Raw genomic sequence first — 22,926 nt, forward strand, 5'->3', positions numbered from 1 at the left:
CTTAGTAGGAAAGTCATTGGTGAACACTGACAAGAATATACCGATCAGAATTGCGAATGTTTTCCCGAATTGTGTCAAGATTCAAAAAAGGTGACAAGATAGCCATCTGCGAACCCGTAGAGAAGTGTCACCCGATGTGATGAAGTGCCGTCAGCTGTTACACAAATGGCATCCAAAGAAACACAAAAACATCTAGAGCAGCCATGGGGGATCGCAACATCTGAGGAGAAACAGAAGGCTAAGCGGTTCCGCTGCTTCAAAGCATGGCAGTATTTTTGAGAAGAACAACAGTGGAAGAACGGATTTTGTGAAGCACCGGATTAATACTGGTCATGCTCAGCCGATTCGACAACGTCCTAAGAAGGGTGCCCTTTCCAAACAACAAGAAATGGAGACAATGGTAGATAAGATGCTGTGAAGATGGAGTTATCGAAGAATCATCAAGTCCATGGTCATCTCCTGTTGTTTTGGTGACGAAGAAAGATGGTAGTACACGATTCTGCGTGGACTATCAGGAAGCTCAATGACGTCACACTAAGAAGGACAGCTACCCACTGCCACGTATAGACGACACGTTAACCACACTGGCAGGTTCGTGCTGGTTCTCCACTCTCTCGACTTAAAGAGTGGATACTGCGGCAGTTGGTCTGGACGAGGGAAGACAAAGAAAAGACGGCTTTTCTACAGGAAACGGACTATACCAATTCAAAAGTCATGCCGTTTGGATTATGCAATGCTCCAGCCATTTCAGAACGTCTCATGGAGGTGGTGTTAAGAGGATTAACTTGGAAAACGTGCTTGGTTTACCTCGACGATGTATTGGTTATGGGAAGAACTTTTGAGGAGCATTTGCTAAATTTAGAAGAAGTCTTCGGCCGCACAAGCTACGGAATTTTCACTCATACGCTAAACCCGAAGAAGTGTAGCTTATTCCAGCGACAAGTGGAATTTTTGGGCCATGTAGTCTCAGCAGACTGAATTTACACCGACCAGAAGAAAATCGCTGCAATCAAAGGTTGGCCTAAACCTCGCGACAAACATGAACTTAGAAGGTTTCTGGGTTTATGCACCTATTACAGAAGATTTGTCAAGGGATTTGCCAATATAGCTGCACCCCTTACATAGACTTCCGGCAGGTGATGAAGTCGGCTACGAATGGAACACCGATTGTGATGTAGCCTTTGGAAGACTCAAGGCGGCTTTGTATGTTCAAGTCCTATTTTTAGCCTACACACAACAACAAAGGGGAGGTATATCCTGGATACCGACGCCAGCAACATCGGCATCGGTGCAGTGCTATCACAAGTGCAAGATGGCGAAGAACGAGTGATAGAATATTACAGTCGAGTTCTATCTAAACCAGAAAGGAATTACTGCGTTACCCGGAAGGAGCTGCTAGCAATTGTAAAAGCAGTTGATCATTTCCATAAATATCTGTATGGCCAAGAAATTTTAATTAGGACAGATCATGCGGCTCTCAAGTGACTTATGGAGATGAAACAACCTGAAGGTCAAATAGCACGATGGCTCGAGAAGCTCCAGCAATATCACTTTACCATCCAACATCGTGCTGGAAAGATGCATGGTAACGCAGACGGTTTATCCAGAAGACCCTGTCAAATCGATTGTAAGCACTGCTGTAAAACGGAACAACGCGAAGAGCACTATTTATAATAAGGAGTTTAAGTTTGGAACCGATGAAAGTGGACGACGACACAATTGAGAAAGACCAAATGGAAGATCCAGACATCGCCGGGCAATACTACGGCTCAAAGGAAGGTAACGGCGAGAGACCACCGTGGCAGGATATTGCGGACAGAGGGCTCGTTTTCAAAGCTCTCTGGAGCTCAGTGGAATTCACTGGTTATTGAGAATGGATTGTTAAAGCACATATGGGAAAGTGCGGATGGCAGCACAGTAGGCAACTCAGTTACTGGTACCAAGGAAGAAAGTTACCCAGGTATTGGAGGAAATTCACGGTGGTAAAACTGGGAGCCATCTTGGGGTAAAAGCAAGACCTTGAGCAAGCTGAGAGATCGCTTTACTGGGTGGATTATTGCGAAGATGTCAAGAAATGGTGTCGACAATGTAAAATTTGTGCAGCCAGCCAAAGACCAAGCACTCGATCTAGGGGAAAAATGAAACAATATAACGTTGGACTGCCATTCGAAAGAAAGTGCTGTTGACATTGCAGGCCCATTCCCTGGAAACGCACAAAGGGGCAACAAGGTACGTTTTAGTGGCGATGGATTATTTCAGTAAATGGCCAGAAGTTTTCGCCATTCCAAAACCAAAGAAGCATCGAATGTAGCTGAAGTATTAGTCAATAATGTCTTCAGTAGATTTGGAATTCCTTTAGAGCTTCACACTGACCAAGGAAGGGAACTTCGAGTCAAGACTGTTCCAGAAGATGTAGTGATCTGCTTGGTATTCACAAGACTAGGACAGCTTTACATCCGCAGTCTGATGGGATGGTCGAGAGATTCAATAAGACCATTGAAGAACGTCTCTCGAAAGTGGTGGATGGAACATCAAAGAGATTGGGATCACAGCATATACCACTATTCCTAATGGCATATAGAAGTGCAGTTCACAACACCACCGGACTTTCACCATCGAAGATTTTATTTGGTCGAGAATTACGGTTTGCCTTGTGACTTGATGTTCGGATCACCAGACGACAGCACCACGGGCGTAGGGACTACGCGCGGATGAACTGATGAAAGGTTATTGGGAATCCATAAGGCCGTGAGTGGTAAGATTACGCTAGCCAGTGACCGGATGAAAGCTCGTTACGACCTCAGAGCTAATTCTACGGGATTTCAACAGGACGATAGGGTATGGTTGTATAACCCACAGCGCAAAAGAAAGGAAGGTCCCCAAAGTTAACTCCAAGCCATGGGAAGGTCCTTATACAGTCATCAAGAGGATAAATGATATGTTGTGTGCCGGATTCAACGCAGCCCTAGAAGTAAGATGAAAGTGGAAGTTCATCTGAATCGATTGAAAGAGAGATACCAGACAGGGAAACCTTTGATCAGACGATCAAATTTGAGAAGGGGGCAATGTCAAGGTGTATTACTGGTTGCATAACTGCATACTGCTAAATAATCGCAACGTGCATTGAGGAACCTGGCGCATTCGCCAGAAAGTAAAAGAAAATTATAGAATTCTTTAGAAAATTCCAGAAACCATCGCCAGGGGGTATATAAGGCCCGCGCTTCGACAGTTGGACAAGTCTGAAGATAGTCTGAAGTCTGAAGTTTGAAAATACCGCGAAATACCGTTAGAGTAATAGTAGTTGCATAACTTGTGTTGTAAATAGTATAAGTTGTGTGTACAGAGTGAGACAAATAAATTCGTTAAGTATTTTATCGTGAGTTTAAATAGTGGACCCACGGAATCCGTAACAATATATTATATATTATATACATAATGATTATATGATAAACCACACCGATATCTAACTGATACCGATTCTATTTTCTATTCTATTCTATTACGGGTAGCCCCCACACAAACGTCTTAAAGCCCCGCCCCCTCTCGCAGAGGCTCTCTCGTCGTATCACTTCCCCTAAACGATGGTAGGGAAAAGACACTTTATCCGTCTCTGTTGGCACTGCAGTATATTTTGTAGCTTTAACATCTTTTTTTATCGCACTGAAAACCTCCTATTGCTAATGATCCTTTGCCAGACGTGTATACTCTGTTTTACGACTCAGGGAAGATTTCGACAAATGATGGCAGAAAAAAAGCAGGTGGCGCCCATACCAGTTCATTCTTTTATTTTTGTTTGACTAAAAAAAAATTCCATTTTTTAAGTTTACTATGGATGAGTTTATACAGGGTGTCCCTGAAATAAGTGCAAGTATTTTAACTAGTAGTATATTTCAACCTCAGAAACACGCCTATGAGTTTCTTTTCGCGAAAAAAAATGTTTGAAAATTCGGAATTTTTTGATTTTTTTTAGTTTTTAGTTAAAAAATATAATTTCTTGATAATATGACAACATAGGTAAGTAGTAGATTAAATTTACAAGAACGAAAATCCAGAAAATATCCAGTGGTTCTCAAAATTTTAGCAAAAAAAATTTTTTTTGGAAATTTTCAAAGTAAAATAACTCCGTTATTTTGGATTTATTTGAAAAACGATAAAGAGAAAATAGGTTTCTTTTATCGAGATCTATCACCCCTTAAAATAATTGCAGTTATTTCTGAGACACCCTGTATATAAATCCGTCATGCGTCGTCTCTTGTTGTTTTTAACCTATATCTTATTGGTTTATTTAAAAAATGTTAGATCATATTACATTTAGGCTGTATTCCGCTGCTTACCTTGGTTATGGTTTTATGTTCCTTATAGACGTATACTTTAACTTAGCTGCTATTTGACAGATTCCGTAAAAGTGTTTTCGGAATCGTTCCACGCGACCCGCTTGCTGTTGACGTTAAGTTTATTCGCATTATTCGCTATGAAATCAAAATCTATTATTGCCAAATTAAAAACTCTTTATATTGTAGGTGTTTAGTATAGTGCAAATAGCCAATGAATATTGTGTTATTTGTCTGTATTATATTTATTTAATATCTAAATGTTGATTTTCAGGGTATCTATTCCCAACTAGCAAATATAGTTCCCAGTCCTTTTTAAAATGTCACTGCCCCTAAAGTATAGTTCCTGGGCCCACTCTGCCACTTAAAATGTTACTCTATAAGGGATAGTCACTTTGAAGTATATTTCGAGAGTGACCGGTTAGTGCCTACCTACAATAAAAGTGGAAAATAAACACCCCGATTGCAAGTCGCAAACATGTAATTTAAAGAAGTGGCTGGAACTACCCGAATCTTCAAATATGACACCATAAAAGACCAAAAACTTTATAGTAACTTTTCAAAGTAGCGGTTACTAACAAGTGCTACCATAATGCCTCCATTAAGTTTTTGTTACTTTATAGTAACAATTTAAGTTACGGGGTAGTCGCGGCCACGACACCTAGTTACTTCTAATTTATAGTAGCATTGAAAGTAGCAAAATGGTTACTGCTACCTTCCTAGGTCACTATAAAGTAGCCGTCGCTCATCCATTGCCACTAAAAAGTCACGGGGATCAAAAACGGCTACTTTATAGTGACTATAACTTAATATACCCTAATAAATGTACATGCCTCAGACTGCATCGTGTACTGCTCTGTTTTAGTGTTTGTTTACTAGCTTTTAAGCTTTATTAAAATTTTGTAAAATGCCTAAGGTGAATAAAAAGAAATTTAGGTATTCTAGTACTTTCTACCGAAGAATTAAACAAAAGGAATCACTGCGAGCCGAAGCATCAACATCAGAAACAAAAACTACATCTTTCTATAATCCTACCGATGAACATCATAAATCAGGTAGTGACTGTGATATTTTTGAAACTGCTTCTGAAGATGAGTGTAGTGTTAGTTTATCTGAAACTGAATCTCAGAGGAGAACTAATTTGGAAACCAACAACAATATAAAACAAGAGCTAAAAGAGTGGGCGTTAAAATACTCTATACCTCATGTAGCTCTGAACGATTTATTGAGGGTACTGAAAAACGAACTCGAACTTGAAGAATTGCCAAGGGATAGTAGAACTTTAATTGGAACACCAAGCTCTTGTCCCATAAGAGCCATGGGCGATGGCCAGTTTTGGTATAATGAAGTGCAAAAAAATGTATTGTCAAGTATGCACAAGTAATGCACAGTATCAATGTTTACTAAAAAATTTAATGGCGTCCTATTCTGTTTAGCCGTCGCGTCTCCAAGTGGGAACTTCAAAGGACAAGGCGGAACGATATAGTGGCACCAATGGAATGTATAGTCGCCACCAGGGCCGTCGCTAGACTTTGGGCCGCCCGGTGCAAATTTTTAAATTGCCGCCCTTATATTATATATAATAAAAAAATAATTAAGTTAAAAAAATCTTTATTAAAAAATAGAAAATAGAAAGGTTAATGATAAATACACACATCCCATATGATCCTAAGAAATGGCCTCAAATTACCTTAGAAATGACAATCGATTAAATTTTATATGTAAAATTATATGAGGAATGTCATCGATCATAATTTCTGTTTTTTTTTCGATTATACGGGACTAGGATACTTACATAGAACACCTACATTTTCGCAAATTTTCACACACATTTTCACAAAGTCTAATTATAATGACAAATTCTCTATTTTTTTATAAACTATAGGGTGTGTCATTTCAATTAGCAGGGAAAATAACATTATATTTAGTTTCGACCCTATTACCAAGCAATTTTGACCGTCTATACCGGGTGTTTCTAAAAAGTGGCTCACTGCTATAACTTTTTTTAATTTTTCAGATAAAAAAACGAGATTTGGTACGTGAGTATATGACATAAATCAAGATTGATTGACGTATTCAATTGTTTTCGATCACGTCCTCTTTTACCGGAAATTACTACAACTTTTGATTTTTAAATGCCACCCTCCGTATTTTTTTACTTTATTTGATAGAAAATGGCACTTTGAATAGAATGAAATATCAGATGACATATTCGCATTTAGTTTATTTGAAATTGTAAAATGCGGTTCATAACGACAATTTGATTCGAAATACCAAGTTGAAAAAGAATCAATATAATCCAAAGAAGAAAAAATTCCAAAAAAAAATTCCAAATATGCTAATGAGTCGGCCTCGTTCCGTTTGAAAAATCGAGATATGATTAAAAATACGATTTGGGCATTTTTAACTGGCCAGGACAAGACACGAAAAACATTAAACGATCAAATCTATTTTTCCAATAAATTAAAAAAAATACCAGGGGTGCGATTTAAAAATCAAAAGTTGTACACACTTTTTACACACACTAAACAGTTGAATATGCCAATCAATCCTAATTTATGTCATATACTAATATACCAAATCTTGTTATTTCTTCTCTGAATATAAAAAAGTTATAGGGGTGAGCCACTTCTGACAAACATCCGATATACCAAGCAATTTAGACTATTTTATTATGTTAAAAATAAATAGAGAATAATTATAGTTAAAAATTGTTAGATTTTAAATACCACCCGGTATAGATTTATTATTATTATATATTATTATTACATAGATTATGGTTTTGTGTTATTGGAATAGTCTTACATATCCAATGAGCGAAAAAATGTACAGAACTGCATTTTCAAAAAGTAACTATAGCTATTTTTGTCTGTTATAGTATAACTTTGGTAGATATAAAAATATACTTCAACCCTGTTATGAAAAATATTAAATATTTTTAGAATGTGGCATCTATACTTTCAAAAATTAAAAAAATAAATAAATAAAAAAGTGCCTCCGACGGCCCTGCATAAGCTCCAATTAAGTGGCAATTTGGTGGCGCAGGGAACTTTCTTGGAAAAAATCACTTTATGGTTCCAAAAAATCGTTGACCATGTAGTTCCAAAAAAGTTATTGTTTCTATAAAGTCGCTTCTGGGTAGTTACAATTGCCACTTTATCAACCCGAAGATTTTAAAGGTCCAAACGGGTAGGGTTGGCCTAATATGTTATAGTTCCCGGTACTTTGTGGAATCATATGGAACTATAAAGTATTTTTCGGATTAAACGGCCATATTTTTTTCATGAATTTTTAGACGAACAGCCAAATGGCTCAAACATTATGCGTTTTTAAGCTAAATATACCTAGATTAAAGCTTCTTTCCTTAGTTATTTTGTTATTTCTGACGGTCGACTAATATTTTAAAGTTTGACCCCGGTTTCAAGCAAATTTTTATTATTTCTTAATCACTACATGAGTTTTTATTGCAAATAATATAATAATTTGAAATATTTTGAGAGGCGCTCGAAAATTTTGTTATATAAACCTACTATTTTATTCAGTAAAGTTGATTGCGTTCTGGAATTTACCTCAAAAAGGCGTTAAAATCGCACGGTAAATATCGAAAAAATAATAATGGCTTCCATAATTATTTTCCATCATGACATTTATTTTTATGAAATGTGAAATTGCTTGAAGAGGTCGCTGCAAATAAAGTTCAACTGTTTAACGAAAGTTCCATATGTCGGTAGATAACACTTGGCTGCCACGAACCCGCGACTAGGCAGCTTCGTACCGGATAAGTCGCATTCACCAGTAGGCTACTTTATAGTAACACATTATAGTAACTCTTTTAGTGGCAAAAACTACCCGAGACACTACCCGGCTACTCAAAATCTTTCCCCATTTTGGTCGCAGTTACGTAGCAGCTACGAATATACGACGTAGCCGCCGATGGTCACCGCCCACTTTGTAGTGGCTTTGATAGTAGCAGTTACGTATCTGCCACTATAAATGCTAGTTGGGTTGATAAAATAAAAAAAATTAAGACACTCAGGTAATGTTTATTTTTATTTACGCTTTATAAATAGGAAATAAATGTAGTAAACATCTCTCGAAACACCTAAAAAATTATAAATAAAACAAAACAAACCGTCTAGCACACCTGGTTAATTCTAAACTAAACCTAAATAAACTTTCAGAACAAAACTTTTCATATATTTTAAACATGAAATGAACCAGTTTCGGAGAGAAAAAGATCGAGACAAATTTACAACTTCTGCGCATGCGTAACGTTATCCTTTTTGTTATATCTATCGTCCGTAAGATAGCGGGGGGTGACGTTAGAGATATACGTTAAATGGCATATACATATGAAATATATACGGATTATCGCCTATCCCTGCAATGTGTTGGAGTTGAAGCCGAGTTAGAGACAGCTATATAACCGGTCCATGTATATTTCACATAAGTTCGTCTGTTAGGCAGACACTGGCGCAACAGCGCAATTAGCCCTTATTCTGAAGATTAGCCAATTGTCGAACAGAAACGCAAACGAAAGCCGTACGAAGTTGGACGGAGCCGTACGAATGAACAGCTGGTGTTAGCGTCTAGTCTCTTATTGCTCTGGTTATCCGATCGATAATTCAAAATAAAGACTTGCGCACTACGCTTGAGCACAGCTAACTGAGCGACTTATGCAAATTCTTTCAGAAGATTTATATACCCATTTCACCGGCTTGGCATCACAGAATTCAGCTTGGAGTCGATATTCTTTAGTTAATATATATATATGGATATACAACAATAACATATATATATATATATATATATATATATATATATATATATATATATATATATTATATATATATTATATATGAGCGACTTATATATTATATCATAAGATTATTTTACCCATTTCACCCTCAGGGTAAAATGGGTGTTTTCGATTATATATATATATATATATATATATATATATATATATATATATATATATATATATATATATATATATATGCTAATATATATATATATATATATTATATAATATATTATATATATATATATATATATATATATATATATTATATAGATATATCTCTCTGTTAATACTACTATATATATATATATATATATATATATATATATATATATATATATATATATATATATATATATATATATATATATATATATATATATATATATGGTTAAATGACATTTCGTATGTCATTCTTGTCAATTAGCGGCTACCGGTGGTACTTTTTAAGCGTTTCGAAAACTGTCTAATATGATTGGTGTGACGGAACGATAAACGACACACGGACGCAGATGCGTATGAACTCGAATAAACGTTTTTGAAACTTATCAAACTCTTGTCAAATTGAAGGTTATTATTTATGTCAAATAACGGTCCGGAAAATATATACATATAACTAAAATATACTCAGCCTAATCTCCAAAAAGTGAAGCCCAAACAGTGAAAGAGAAATATGGGATTCTGCATAAGTCTATTTCACTCGGATATTCATTTAACTGCGCATGCCTTACCTGAAAAAGTTTTCATTGGTCGGTGTTTTTAAAAGGAAGTGGTTGACTGACATTCCACCTATCCTTCAATTTTATTTATATTTTTATTATTTATAACACATTATCATGGAGTTGGAAAAATATCAAAAAATAGTTGGAAACAATAAACTAAAAAAAATCACTCTTTTACGCGCACAAATAAAAAATAATCCAAACAGAACTAAAACAACAATCAATCAGAGTTTGGCGCAATCGCAGTTCAATCGATATCGGTGAAATAGACTTATACAGTATTAATATGGAGCTGGGTTATGTTGTATTTCTCTTACGGCACAGAAACTGCACACGGGGTTAAATAAGGAACACTGAGTATATTTTAGTTATATGTATGTATATGCTGGAAAATAATAAATATTTCCGAATTGCTTTTGCATTTTGGTTTGTGTATTACGTGTGTTAGGTTAGGCTGTAGGAAAATTAAGTGTAGACCCAGAGCACAGTTCTTAAGTTAATATTTGGTGTCCAAAGAGTTGTACTAGCAACCAATAAAGTTTGTATACCATCTCGTATATGGTTCTAAAACTGAAGTAGCTGTGTAATAGAGATACCACACTATAGGTAAATAGTAATATATTTTTATACTGTAGACACAAGTCAAAAGGTACTGGTTAAAAAAAATAAGATTAAAGCTAACCTTACGTGTTTTTTTAACATACACCTTTGTTTGTTTTGGTTTGGTTTGGTTTGGTGTATTAATATACACCGTTATTTTTTTTTTTAATAAAATAACTCAATTAGATTTTTTCAGTTTTATAAAGTTTTTTCATATATTGAAGTAATCATTTGTCAGTAAAATTTTAAATACATTGTGCACGTTCAGGGACCGTCAGCGGCTGAGTAAGCGACTTCCCTAAACGGTCTCTTTCTACACACAAAAACAGTCAACCTCTGAGCAAAAGTCTTAGCGGGCAGTCAGCCGCTGTTTAAAAAAAAAGAAAAATTTTAAGTACTCCAAAATACTGTTACGTCACCCGCGTCTCCTGCCGACGAGTCTCAATAAACTATCTTCTCGCGCTTATAGATACTCATAAGACTTTCTTATCGCGTTCTAAAACCCGTTGAATTCGTCTGGCAATTAACACATTTTTTTAATATTATCTGATAAACACGCTGTAAAAATTTAGAATGCCTAAAGTATATTTTCTAGGTATAATTATTAAACATATTTGCGATGGTCGGGATATACTTTAAACCCGAAAAAAAAGTCTGGCATACTTATTTCTGAGTTAAACAGATGCTAAAATTTGAAAAAAAAACAAATTTCAAGTTGCCTAAAGGATGTTTTTTGGATTTATTTTTTTGCAAATGTCATGGATGGCGCAGTAGCGAAATACCCGCAACCCCTCTGCCCGACTTAGGATTCTGGGTTCACCAGTTAATAAACATTTTTAGTTATTCTAGCTTGCCTAAAATATGTTCTCTATATATGTCGTCAGCTCTTTAAGCGTTGTTCATGTAGACGCGAATCGCGAATCGCTTTTACGAAACTGCTCTCATTGGTCCAATTTTACAGATCATGGCGGCGCTGTCAGAAATTTTAAGATTTTGGCGATTCGCAAGATTTAAAATTTGGGGGGCGGGAAAGTTAGTGTTTTCAACTTTTTGCGGATATTCGCGCGATTTTAAGGTTCGCGTTTGCGCAGAATGGTGTTGTGATCCGGTTATCGATTATTTTGACGACGCTGCCACAAAGTAACTGAAAGCATTTCTTCCTATGATTTCTTCAGTTGAAATGGGTTCTCGTGCATAATATGTTTTTGATGGTCTCTGACATGGTCACAATTTTTCAACCAAGTTATCAAACTCCTGTACAGACAATCTGTGAAAATTCCTAAATTTTTTCTCATCTTTTGTCCTCATATCTTGAATTAAATTGCGATAAACACCTTGTTCCTTACGAAATTTAAATATTTTACATGTCCCAAATGACCCATAAATGACCTATAAACCTGTGCTATAAACCCGTTCTCTTCTACGTTTTAACAATAAGTAAATGGCAATTTTGCGCCTTATTCTGTTGCAATCCCACAATCGTAATCGATATTCATAATCATTAAACAATTTTAAACTCAAATTGCATGCTATAAAATATAAAATACAGATCGTAAACAGGAATAAATATGTATAAAACAAATTAAGTTATCTCAGGTTATGATTTTTTTTGGTAACTTTCAGTGGAGCAAAAATGAAATGTCGCGACTAATGAAATAGGTCCAAATTTTACGAATATTTCTTGGCGAATCGCTTTTCGCAATTCGCGATTCGCGTCTACATGAAACAAGCTTTATGTGGCCCTGGGACGGTCAATAATATTGTCAATAAAATTGATGATTTTAATTGCAATTGCGATTGATGGAGGTTCAATGAACACATGAATTACTTAGTTGTTAAATGAATTTCTTACCAGTCGGGTGGTTTATTATTTATATAATGATGTTAAATATAGATATGGCCTTTCTGGCCTTAACTGTAGTTGTTTGCAGACAAAAAAAAGCCAAGGAAAAAGCCAAGAGGAGGAGGCGCTGGTCAAAATATGGTATATCATTTTAAAAAATATGGTATAAATTGAAAAGCCGCTTTACCCATGAACATTTGCTACAATTTCTGCGAAATAGTGAACCCGAGGATTAATGTTTCCGGGTTCCACAGAGCCCTGCGGCGTATCACCCGTGTCCGTCATTGTTGCCGTCTGGTAAACAACTGTCTGAACGATTGTCAATTTCCCAATTACACGTTCAATTGCGATGTGTCAATGATCACCGTCAATGTGCTTCAATCAAAAATGCTATCAATCTCCGTCAATCGATTGACAATGGCGTCAATCGCTTCCTACACTATCAATTAGGTGCATCAATGAGTACCATTGACAATATTATTGATCATCTCCGGGACCCTTTAGGCTATTTTGTCTTCAAACTGTACCAACCTATTTCTTTGTAAAATAAAAGAAACTACGATAAAATTTAATATTAAGGATGCAAGTCGAGGATTTTGTCACTGGACAGACTATATATTACTTGAACATTACCTTTCCATGCCTAAAATCAGGAAATAATTCGGTGACATCAATATTAGCATATTTTGAGGGTAGCATAGCAGCAAGTGGTGTATCCAATTTCTTCTTATCTATTCCTTCCGCTGTTTCTAAAACATTAGATGATGAACCGTCGGGGATTGCAGGAGGTGGCATTAGTTTTTCATCAAGTTTCGACTCTTTCACGTAGCTAATCTCATTGATTTCATTTAAGGAGGGTGGATCCTAGAACAATAAAAATGATATATTTATAATAATGCTAGTTGAAGCATGGCGCATCCGCCACGACATCAGGAAAAAAATACTTTTTATTATTTTTTAATTAAATGAAAAACAAAAAATCCGGCGATGATAGTTTTTAGAAGAGCCAATTAGCTATCTTTTAGTAAAAAAAGCAACTTTCTAGAGTAATTCGTTACTTCAGTAGAGACGACACAGATAAACATTAGCATTTTATATATGTAGACTAGAAGGACCATTTAACGAAAAAAAATCAGTTGTCGGTGGAGCTGGAAAATATTTAAAAAATTTGGAAAATGTATGGTAGGGGTGGGGGTAGTTTTCACCCATACTTTTTCTTGATTTTTGTAAAAGTCAAATATTAAAGCACTTGGCAGAATATAGGCACCCCGAATCTCATTTAAATCAGAATATCGGTCCCTAAAATATCTTAAAAAAATGTGTTTATTTTTTTAAACCTTGATGCCGTCTAATGCATAATAATGAAAGAAGTGTCTAGCGGGAGACTTTCATCATTGATACTACGCATGCGCAGGTAGCAGATGTTACCATATTTCTATAAATACTATTAAATAGTATTAAATAAAAATATAAATTTTATATTTATATAAATAAAAATAATAATTAAAAAAAATATAAATTTTATATTTATTTTATATTTTTTCTAACCTTGTTTTTTCTAATCTCTTTTTCACTGAAGTTGTGTATAAAGGACAGTTAAATACATTATAAATGTTTAGAAGGCTGCTTTGTATCCTTTCCTACTGATAAAGATCTTTTAGCGCATCTTCAAAAGCAGCATGGAGTTATGATATCATTCTACTCGATTTTCTCCTATTTCAGGTAAATGTAGCAACAGTATCTTTGGTACAGTAACAATACAAATTCTATGATTAATTATATATTTTAAGATTTTTAGATTTATATTGACGAATATCAAAATTCCAATGATGTGAATTATGTGTAAAATAGAGGAAAGATACTTAATGGAGATTACGAAGTAAGGTATTATCATTGTGATCGGATCATAATATTATCATTCATATACATTAAAAACATAAATTCATAATCATTTATTAATATTCTTATTTGATGGTTTTAAATTTATGAATACTATATCTGAATTATCATGTCATTACATCCAAGCGGTTTAATTTTTTATTTATTTGCAGGCAACAACATATTCATTTTATCATTTCTGACTTATGTTACTTAAATTACTCTAAATTTTGGTAAAATCTAGTAAAGAGGTAACATTAAATAACTACTTACGCAATCCACTTTAATTTATACAGAGTCTTATAGCAGATATCAATGCGACAAAAGTAATAATATTTAAACATTCAACAGTTTATCTGGTGTGGTTATAATTTTTGTATCAATTCTAAAACAGATCAAGTTACTGTTGGTTACTGTATTAGAAAAATGTAGGCACATATTTTTTTATGAAAAAATAGTGATAGAGTTAATAAGCTTTGTTTTATCTTTTACTCTTTAGGAGGTAGATGGTCTATGTTGTAGAATACATTACAATATTTAATATTCTGTATTTTCATTATTTTATTTTATGTAATTTATTGTAAGTTGTCAAAATACCGCCAAGAAAATCTTGACAATATGGCGAAGTTTCTAATTTGAATGAATTAAATTTACATTATGATATGATGCAAAAAATCAAAATGATTAACAAGATACTTTTTATTATATTTTTTGTTTTAATACTACAATATTATTATGCTTTGTGGTGTGGAAAACAAATGTTAAGTTATCTTAATATTTGCCATGATGTTTTATTACAAAATATGATTTATAAATCACAGATATATTAATTAAATATAATATTATATATTTTGTAGACATTTTGGACAATTGGACATGACAAAGAATTAAGAAGCACGGCAATAAAGGTAGAAAAAAATAGGGCTAGAGAAGCATCAGTCTAGTGTTGAGTATATCGGAAGCCCCAAAATTAGATGGATCCTATAATAATGGATATTAAGGACATAATTTGTCTGTTTATATGTACCTATAATTTAAATTTTGAAAACAGAATGTACTGTGTCCTAGGCTAGGTTTATGGGAGTTTCATCTTATTAAAATACTTTTTCTTTTCAAATGTAGCCATCTACAGTGTTTTATTTGTGTCTAATTCTATTGATAATGAAATTAGAGCTGTCTATAATAAGATATGTTGCCATGAAATAAAAACACATCTCTCAAAAAAAGTTCTTTTGGCATTGGGTCAATATATTAAAATTTTAATATTGTTACGGATTCCGTGGGTCCACTAATTTAAACTCACGATAAAATACTTAACGAATTTATTTTCTCACTTTATACACAATTACTAACTTATAACACACAACAAACTAACTATTTATAAGATTCCTTCACCAAATTGTCCGATTTTCAATTTTCACGCGGTATATTCAAATTTCAAAAAAACTCTCTCAGTTGTCGATGGCTCCGGCTTATATACTCTATTGACTGCTTCTCGAAATTTCCCCAATTCTCGGAAAGCGTACTTCTTCATACCAGACAATTCTATTGTCTGATTCCCTTACTTCTCGACTTGACTAAAAGATGGCGCCTGAAAAAGTCTTTTAATTTCTGGCGGATACGTTGCGGTTGTGCAGGCAACCAGTAATACATTTTTAATTTCTGGCGGATGCGCCATTTTTCTTGACATTGCCCCCTTTCTCAAATTTGATCGTCCCGATCAAGGTTTCCTGTCTGGTATCTCTTCAATCGATCCAGATGAACTACTTTCATCTTACTTCTAGGGCTGCGTTGAATCCGGTACACAACATCATTTATCCTCTTGATGACTGTATAAGGACCTTCCCATGCTGGAGTTAACTTTGGGGACCTCCCTTTCTTGCGCTGTGGGTTATATAACCATACCATATCGTCCTGTTGAAATCCCGTAGAATTAGCTCTGAGGTCGTAACGAGCTTTCATCCGGTCACTGGCTAGCGTAATCTTACTTCTCACGGCCTTATGAATTCCCAATAACCTTTCCTTCAGTTCATCCGCGTAGTCCTCTACGTTCGTGGTGCTGTCGTCTGGTGATCCGAACACCAAGTCACAAGGCAACCGTAATTCTCGACCAAATAAAATCTTCGATGGTGAAAGTCCGGTGGTGTTGTGAACTGCACTTCTATATGCCATTAGGAATAGTGGTATATGCTGATCCCAATCTCTTTGATGTTCATCCACCATTTTCGAGAGATGTTCTTCAATGGTCTTATTGAATCTCTCGACCATCCCATCAGACTGCGGATGTAAAGCTGTTGTCCTAGTCTTGTGAATACCAAGCAGATCACACATCTTCTGGAACAGTCTTGACTCGAAGTTCCTTCCTTGGTCAGTGTGAAGCTCTAAAGGAATTCCAAATCTACTGAAGACATTATTGACTAATACTTCAGCTACAGTCGATGCTTCTTGGTTTGGAATGGCAAAAACTTCTGGCCATTTACTGAAATAATCCATCGCCACTAAAACGTACTTGTTGCCCTTGTGCGTTTCAGGGAATGGGCCTGCAATGTCAACAGCGATTCTTTCGAATGGCAGTCCAACGTTATATTGTTTCATTTTTCCCCTAGATCGAGTGCTTGGTCCTTGGCTGGCTGCACAAATTTTACATTGTCGACACCATTTCTTGACATCTTCGCAATAATCCACCCAGTAAAAGCGATCTCTCAGCTTGCTCAAGGTCTTGTTTACCCCAAGATGGGCTCCAGTTTTACCACCGTGAATTTCTTCCAATACCTGGGTAACTTTCTTCCTTGGTACCAGTAACTGAGTTGTTACTGTGCTGCCATCCGCACTTTCCCATGTGCGCTTTAACAATCCATTCTCAATAACCAGTGAATTCCACTGAGCCCAGAGAGCTTTGAAAACGAGCCCTCTGTCCGCAATATCCTGCCACGGTGGTCTCTCGCCGTTACCTTCCTTGAGCCGTAGTATTGCTCCGATGTCTGGATCTTCCATTTGATCTTTCCTCAATTGTGTCGTCGTCCACTGTTCATCGGTTCCAAGTTTAAAACTCCTTTACTCTGATAGTGCTTTCGCGATGTTGCATTTTCTTGCCCAAGGTAGCTCGTCGTCGATCCGGTTCGTTGTCGATAATTTGTACCCGTCCTACACGGCACCCAACGGTTTTCTCTAGTTTCCCGAACACAGTCTTCTTGGTATCACCAGGTATCATCACAATTTTCGATGATCTTTCTTCCATATTTCCTGGTCTCTTCTCTTTAGATACAGAAAATTCCTCATTTCCGATTTTCAGGATGTTTCTATGGTGATCAAACGAAAAACCATGTTGACTGATCACATCCATACCCATGATAAAATCATCTTCAATGTCTGCCACTAAGACGCTATGCTTAAACTTCAAATTTCCTAACTTCAGTTCGACGATAGCCTCTCCCCGTACAACGGCCATTTCCCCCGTAACTGTACGTAAACATACTCTTCTTCTCAGAGGCATCAGCTTCAATCCTTGCACTGAGTTAGCCCGCACCAACGAAACCATAGCGCCAGTGTCCACTGTCATTCGGATTCCCTTTCCATTGACTTTCCCGTCGATCACCAAACTGTCAGCGGTTCTTCCTAGACTTCTAATGGAAAAAAATCCTGGGGCTCTGTTCTCCCCAGTCAATACTGCCCCTTAGTATTGACTGATTTTTAGTTTTCCTGGTGCCTACGTTCTCTGGATGGTGAACGGGATCGCATTTGAACGCGGCAATCCGTTTAATGTGGCCATTCCTGCCACATCTAAAAGCACCTTATGTCCTGGAATCTTCTCTGGTTCTCTGTCTGGGTGTTGTTGACTCCCCTGTTTATTAGTAGCTCACATAGTTTGTCGACTTTCTTACACATCTCCTCCAAACCTCTGTGAGTGCTTTCGGGCTGTTCCTCGACCGTTACCGATCTTATCTTCGGCCTAGGGATGGCGCTAAAGGCAGCTTCGATTTCCAGCGCCCTGACCAGTGCTTCGCTGCTGGTGGAAAATCGGGATATTTGCAGCGCCCTCTGCAATTCGTTGTCCCTCAGTCCGCTAATAAAGCACTGAGCAGCGAGTTCCTCCCTAAACCCTTCCGGTGCTTCTGGGTATGCTAGGTGTACCAGCCGACGTAAGTCTGCTTCAAATTCCTGCAGACTCTCTCCGGACCTCTGCAGGCGCGTCTTGATCTGGGCCTGGTAAAGTTGACGTCGATGTTGGTCGCCATATCTTCTGTCCAATGCAGCAACCAAAGCCTCATACTCCTGCTGTTGGGCTGCAGGAATAGTTTGTAGCAGTTCCAGGGCAGGGCCACGCAGCGCGATGACAAGTGCCGCTGCTTTATCCTGGTCGGTCCATCCGTTGGCAGCGGCGGCTGCTTCAAACTGGCGGTGGTACATCGTCCAGGTGGTTTGTCCATCGTAGGTGGGGGCCTTGAGGTTCGCAGTCCCAGGAACGCCAGGTGTCCTTGCATGTGCCTTGGTCTTCTGTATGTCCATCTCTAATTTTTCCATTTTCTGTTGAAGGCGCTCCTCCAGATCTTCTACGACTTCTTGGAAGTGGGCCTCTTGTCTTCGTTCCGAATTTTCGAGACTTTTCTGCATGCGGTCTTGATCTTCAATTTTGTCCTTCTGGCGACGTACTTCTAAATCTTCAACAATTTTCTCCAACCGTTCTTGTCTAATTTCTTGATTTTCTAGAATTTTCTGAACACGGTCCTGTTCTTCTTGTCTTTCTCTATGACGTCGCTCCTCCAAACGAATTTCCAAATTTCCTATTATTTTCTCAAGCCGGTCCTGTTCTTCTTGTTTTTCTTTCTTTTGACGCGCTTCTAAACCTTCTAACATTTTTTCTTGATTTTCCATAAGTATTTTCTGTAGGCGGTCTTGTTCCTCTTCTTTCTCTCTTCTCATATTCTCCATAAAATCGCCCAATAATTTGCTTACTTCCTCCATTTTCTTCGCTTGCTCCCTTGTACCAACCATAAAAATACTCTGATTCGGTCTAAAAATCTTCCAATCCACTTAATTTCTTCTTAAAATCCTCTTGAATCCCACTTCTGACACCAATTGTTACGGATTCCGTGGGTCCACTAATTTAAACTCACGATAAAATACTTAACGAATTTATTTTTCTTACTTTATACACAATTACTAACTTATAACACACAACAACTAACTATTTATAAGATTCCTTCACCAAATTGTCCGATTTTCAATTTCCACGCGGTATATTCAAATTTCAAAAAACTGTCTCAGTGGTCGATGGCTCCGGCTTATATACTCTATTGACTGCTTCTCGAAATTTCCCCAATTCTCGGAAAGCGCACTTCTTCATACCAGACAATTCTATTGTCTGATTCCCTTACTTCTCGACTTGACTAAAAGATGGCGCCTGAAAAAGTCTTTTAATTTCTGGCGGATACGTTGCGGTTGTGCAGGCAACCAGTAATACATTTTTAATTTCTGGCGGATGCGCCATTTTTCTTGACAATATTTTTATTCTATCTTGTGCGTTCCATTCCATGAACAACATTTTTCAAAATAATGTTTATTTCATAGTTGGCATGAAAAAGGTAACTGTTTTTTTTTATATGTAAGTGAATTTCATCGCTCATCATTTCCAAGCCATCTCTGACTCCGTTTTTTATCATACGTACTTAATTCACAAGAATTTCATGATTAAATACATATATCTTAATAAAGTAATTATAAATATATTTATTCAGATATCATTAGATTTACATATTTGGTAAAAAATATTAGCTTATAATTTCTTATTTATTTATTTATTATTAAATTATAGTATTTTCATTTTCATCTTTACAAGTATCTATTTCTGTATTTTATTCTCATTCAAACCAATAAATTTATTTTAACAGATTTTATTATTTTTTTTTAAATTAATAGGTAGGTAATGGTAATAATAAAATTATACTTAAAATTTCTATTTTAATAATGACAAAGCAGAAAAAGTAAAGTTTATAAAAAAAGTAAAACAAAAATAAAACTTTATAAAGAAAATTAGGTAATTACCGAAAATTAAATTATAATATTAAAAAGGGAGATTTTATGGCCTATAAAAAAGGATTTATTTATTATCTAATTTCAAAATAATACACATGCACAATTTGGCAACATCAACAGAAATTTGCTTACTGCGCATGCGTAGAACTCGGATGAAAGTCTCCCGATAGACACTTCTATAATGAATGCCCTCAAACCTAACCTAACTTTCCTCTTGTAAAGACAACACGAGGACATACTGTATATTCCGTATGATCGAAAAAAAATACGGCGTCCAGTTGGCTGTGAAATGACGATCGATGACATTTCCCATATAAAATGACAGCGATCTTCATTTCATAGACATCGCTGACGTGTTTTTTTTCGATCATACGGTATTTGTTAGAGAAAAAAATTCAAATTGAGCGCAAGTAGATTCATATACCTTATATTTAAATAGAACATTTCAGTGCCCAGAATAAATCTACAATAGCAAAAACACATATAAATCTCCAATAGCAAAAAACGATCAGTAAACAATTACCCAAACTGCATATTTCTACAAATAAAAGCAAAGCCCTATTAATCAATAACTAATGCATTATATATTACCTCTTCATTTGCCAGTTCATTGATGTCAAAGAAATCTTCAGCTGACGGAGATTTTTGATCATCTAATAATAAAAAAACATACTTATTTATGTAAATATATACTTTCTGCATAATCTATATAGTATACAGGTTCAAGACTAAGGTTCTAAGGCTTCATTCAGTACCTCGCAATTAGTTAGAAAAAAGTTATCAAACTTTTGACTTTTCCACTGCTTCAAAATTTTCTACAAATACAAATGTTATTTTGACATTTGATTGTCTTCCGCGAAGAGAACTTGTGGTTAGAAATCAAAAGTTGATTGTTTTATAAGCTAAATATTAAATATTAGGCTTTCTCTATAGATACCATGGCTGCGTTTAGGTATTAAAGGCGACAATCTATTTGGACGTGACGTAACAACCTAGAGTTGTTTGTTCTTGTCCCACTATATTAAAATTAGATGAGGATGTCGCTGTCTATAAGAATATCCTTTGCTTTAGAATGTCGAAGGATGTAAATTTTATGTCCAGAGTGCATCTACCCTGAATATCTGAACACAGCCCTTGACAAAAGTATAAAGTGTAATTGAAACACTAATTTATTCCGAAATGTTGCAAGGTTTATAAAGGTACCATTGCGATAAAAAAAAAGTAGTACAACAAAATATGATTTAATCGGCTGGTCTATAATAAAATATTAAAAATTGCCCATTTTTAAAAGGTAGGTAAATTTTTTATACTTTTATTTCGCCAAGTATATCTACCAATTATTACCAAATTCATGGTAACGCCTAAAAAGTTAGGTGGCATAATTGTATTGTTTTCATAGTGACGACGATATCCACTTCTTGATATCCTTATAGACCAGGATTCAAGTTCTATCTGGGACTACTAATTCTTGTACTACTTTTTTTTTATCGCACTGGTACATGTACCCAGACACATTTTGTTGTATACAGGGTACCCCTCAAAAGAATGATAAAGTTGTTAAGTTCTTTAAGATTATATACCGTATGATCGAATAAAAACGGCGTCAGCGATGGTTATGAAATGAACATCGATGACATTTCCCATATAAATTTGCATATAAAATGACAGCGATCTTCATTTCATAGCCATCGCTGACGCCGTTTTTATTCGACCATACGGTATTATACTAATATAAATTTCAAATAGTGATTTTCATTCTCTTGAGACTAGATTTTGGTTGGTTTCTAAAGACTAACTCGGGGTCAGACTGCACCATCTTATACTTAGGCATAAAAAGTTTTAATAAGATTTATAAATTTGTGCCAAATTTGGATCAGAATAATTGTGAATATAAAAACAAACTGTAGAGTCTTACTGAATAAAGTATTTTATTCGGTAAAGGAGTTTAAGTACTTTTCCTGTTCTGTTTTTTCCTGACTAGTCTTACGAGTTGCAGAAGTGTATATTTATATATGTTTATATACACTATTGAATGACATGGGCCTATTGAAGTTAATATATTATATTAAAGGCTGAACTTAGACCTATGTTTTGATGAGATTTATGTCTCGCGGCAGCTAAGGTGTTAAGTACATCCAAGATTAGTTTAGAATACTTACAATTTTCAGACTGATCTGCATTGTCAGTGCTATCTAAATTATGTAGATTTTCATTTTGTGCAAAACTATACTCATAGTCTGTTTTAGTCTGGATTTCTTCTTCGCCTATTACTTCCTTTAAAATTGATCCAAATGCTAACCTAAACAATTGTATGTTTATTATTCAACAGGTAAATATTAATAATAAACTTTTTTATATTACTTTCCCAACAGAGATAATTGTTTCTGCGATTCTGGGTCCAAAATATCGCTTTCTAAATTTCCTAATTCATCAATATTTCCAAAAAGAAATCCTGTTAAATTTACACCGTTACCACTATCTTCTAAATACTCTTCTTCACTCTCCGTCATTATAATTAAGCAAAATAAAATAAGTCCCAAAGTATTCTTCAAAATAACAATTCAAATAATTTGTAACACGAAATAACACAAACACTGCATTTTATTTTTATTTTGTATTGTACTGTATTGTACAATGTGACGTCAATCAGGGTTGTTTTTGAAAAATTTCGATTGTGCAGGCACCAGAGGCAGGCACAGACTATAGACACGGCTA

The 22,926-nt window shown here is 35.5% G+C and overlaps 1 protein-coding gene and 1 long non-coding RNA gene across 3 annotated transcripts in view; one reads left to right on the forward strand and one right to left on the reverse strand.

Annotated features, from left to right (window-relative positions):
• LOC115887359 (transcription initiation factor TFIID subunit 1) overlaps positions 1–22,836 on the reverse strand; it is a 58,449-nt gene extending 35,613 nt beyond the window's left edge. The window contains exons 1-4 of the mRNA XM_030906779.1: positions 22,573–22,836; positions 22,371–22,510; positions 20,803–20,864; positions 12,934–13,164 (exon numbers count right to left, since the gene is read on the reverse strand). Coding sequence (XP_030762639.1) covers positions 12,934–13,164; positions 20,803–20,864; positions 22,371–22,510; positions 22,573–22,721 — 582 coding nt within the window. The 5' untranslated portion in view covers positions 22,722–22,836. The remainder of the gene's footprint in view (positions 1–12,933; positions 13,165–20,802; positions 20,865–22,370; positions 22,511–22,572) is intronic.
• Positions 13,961–15,190, forward strand: LOC115887363. Of its 2 annotated transcripts, none has more exons than XR_004051058.1 (3): positions 13,961–14,022; positions 14,091–14,184; positions 15,036–15,190. It is a non-coding gene; the product is annotated as an uncharacterized LOC115887363 (long non-coding RNA). The 2 variants fall into 2 exon arrangements; XR_004051057.1 differs by having other exon boundaries at positions 14,091–14,179.
• Positions 22,837–22,926: the final 90 nt, after the last annotated feature.

The sequence above is a fragment of the Sitophilus oryzae genome, unplaced genomic scaffold (genome assembly GCF_002938485.1).
Source record: "Sitophilus oryzae breed Bouriz unplaced genomic scaffold, Soryzae_2.0 scaffold_562_pilon_pilon, whole genome shotgun sequence".
In the NCBI taxonomy this organism is placed as follows: domain Eukaryota; kingdom Metazoa; phylum Arthropoda; class Insecta; order Coleoptera; family Curculionidae; genus Sitophilus; species Sitophilus oryzae.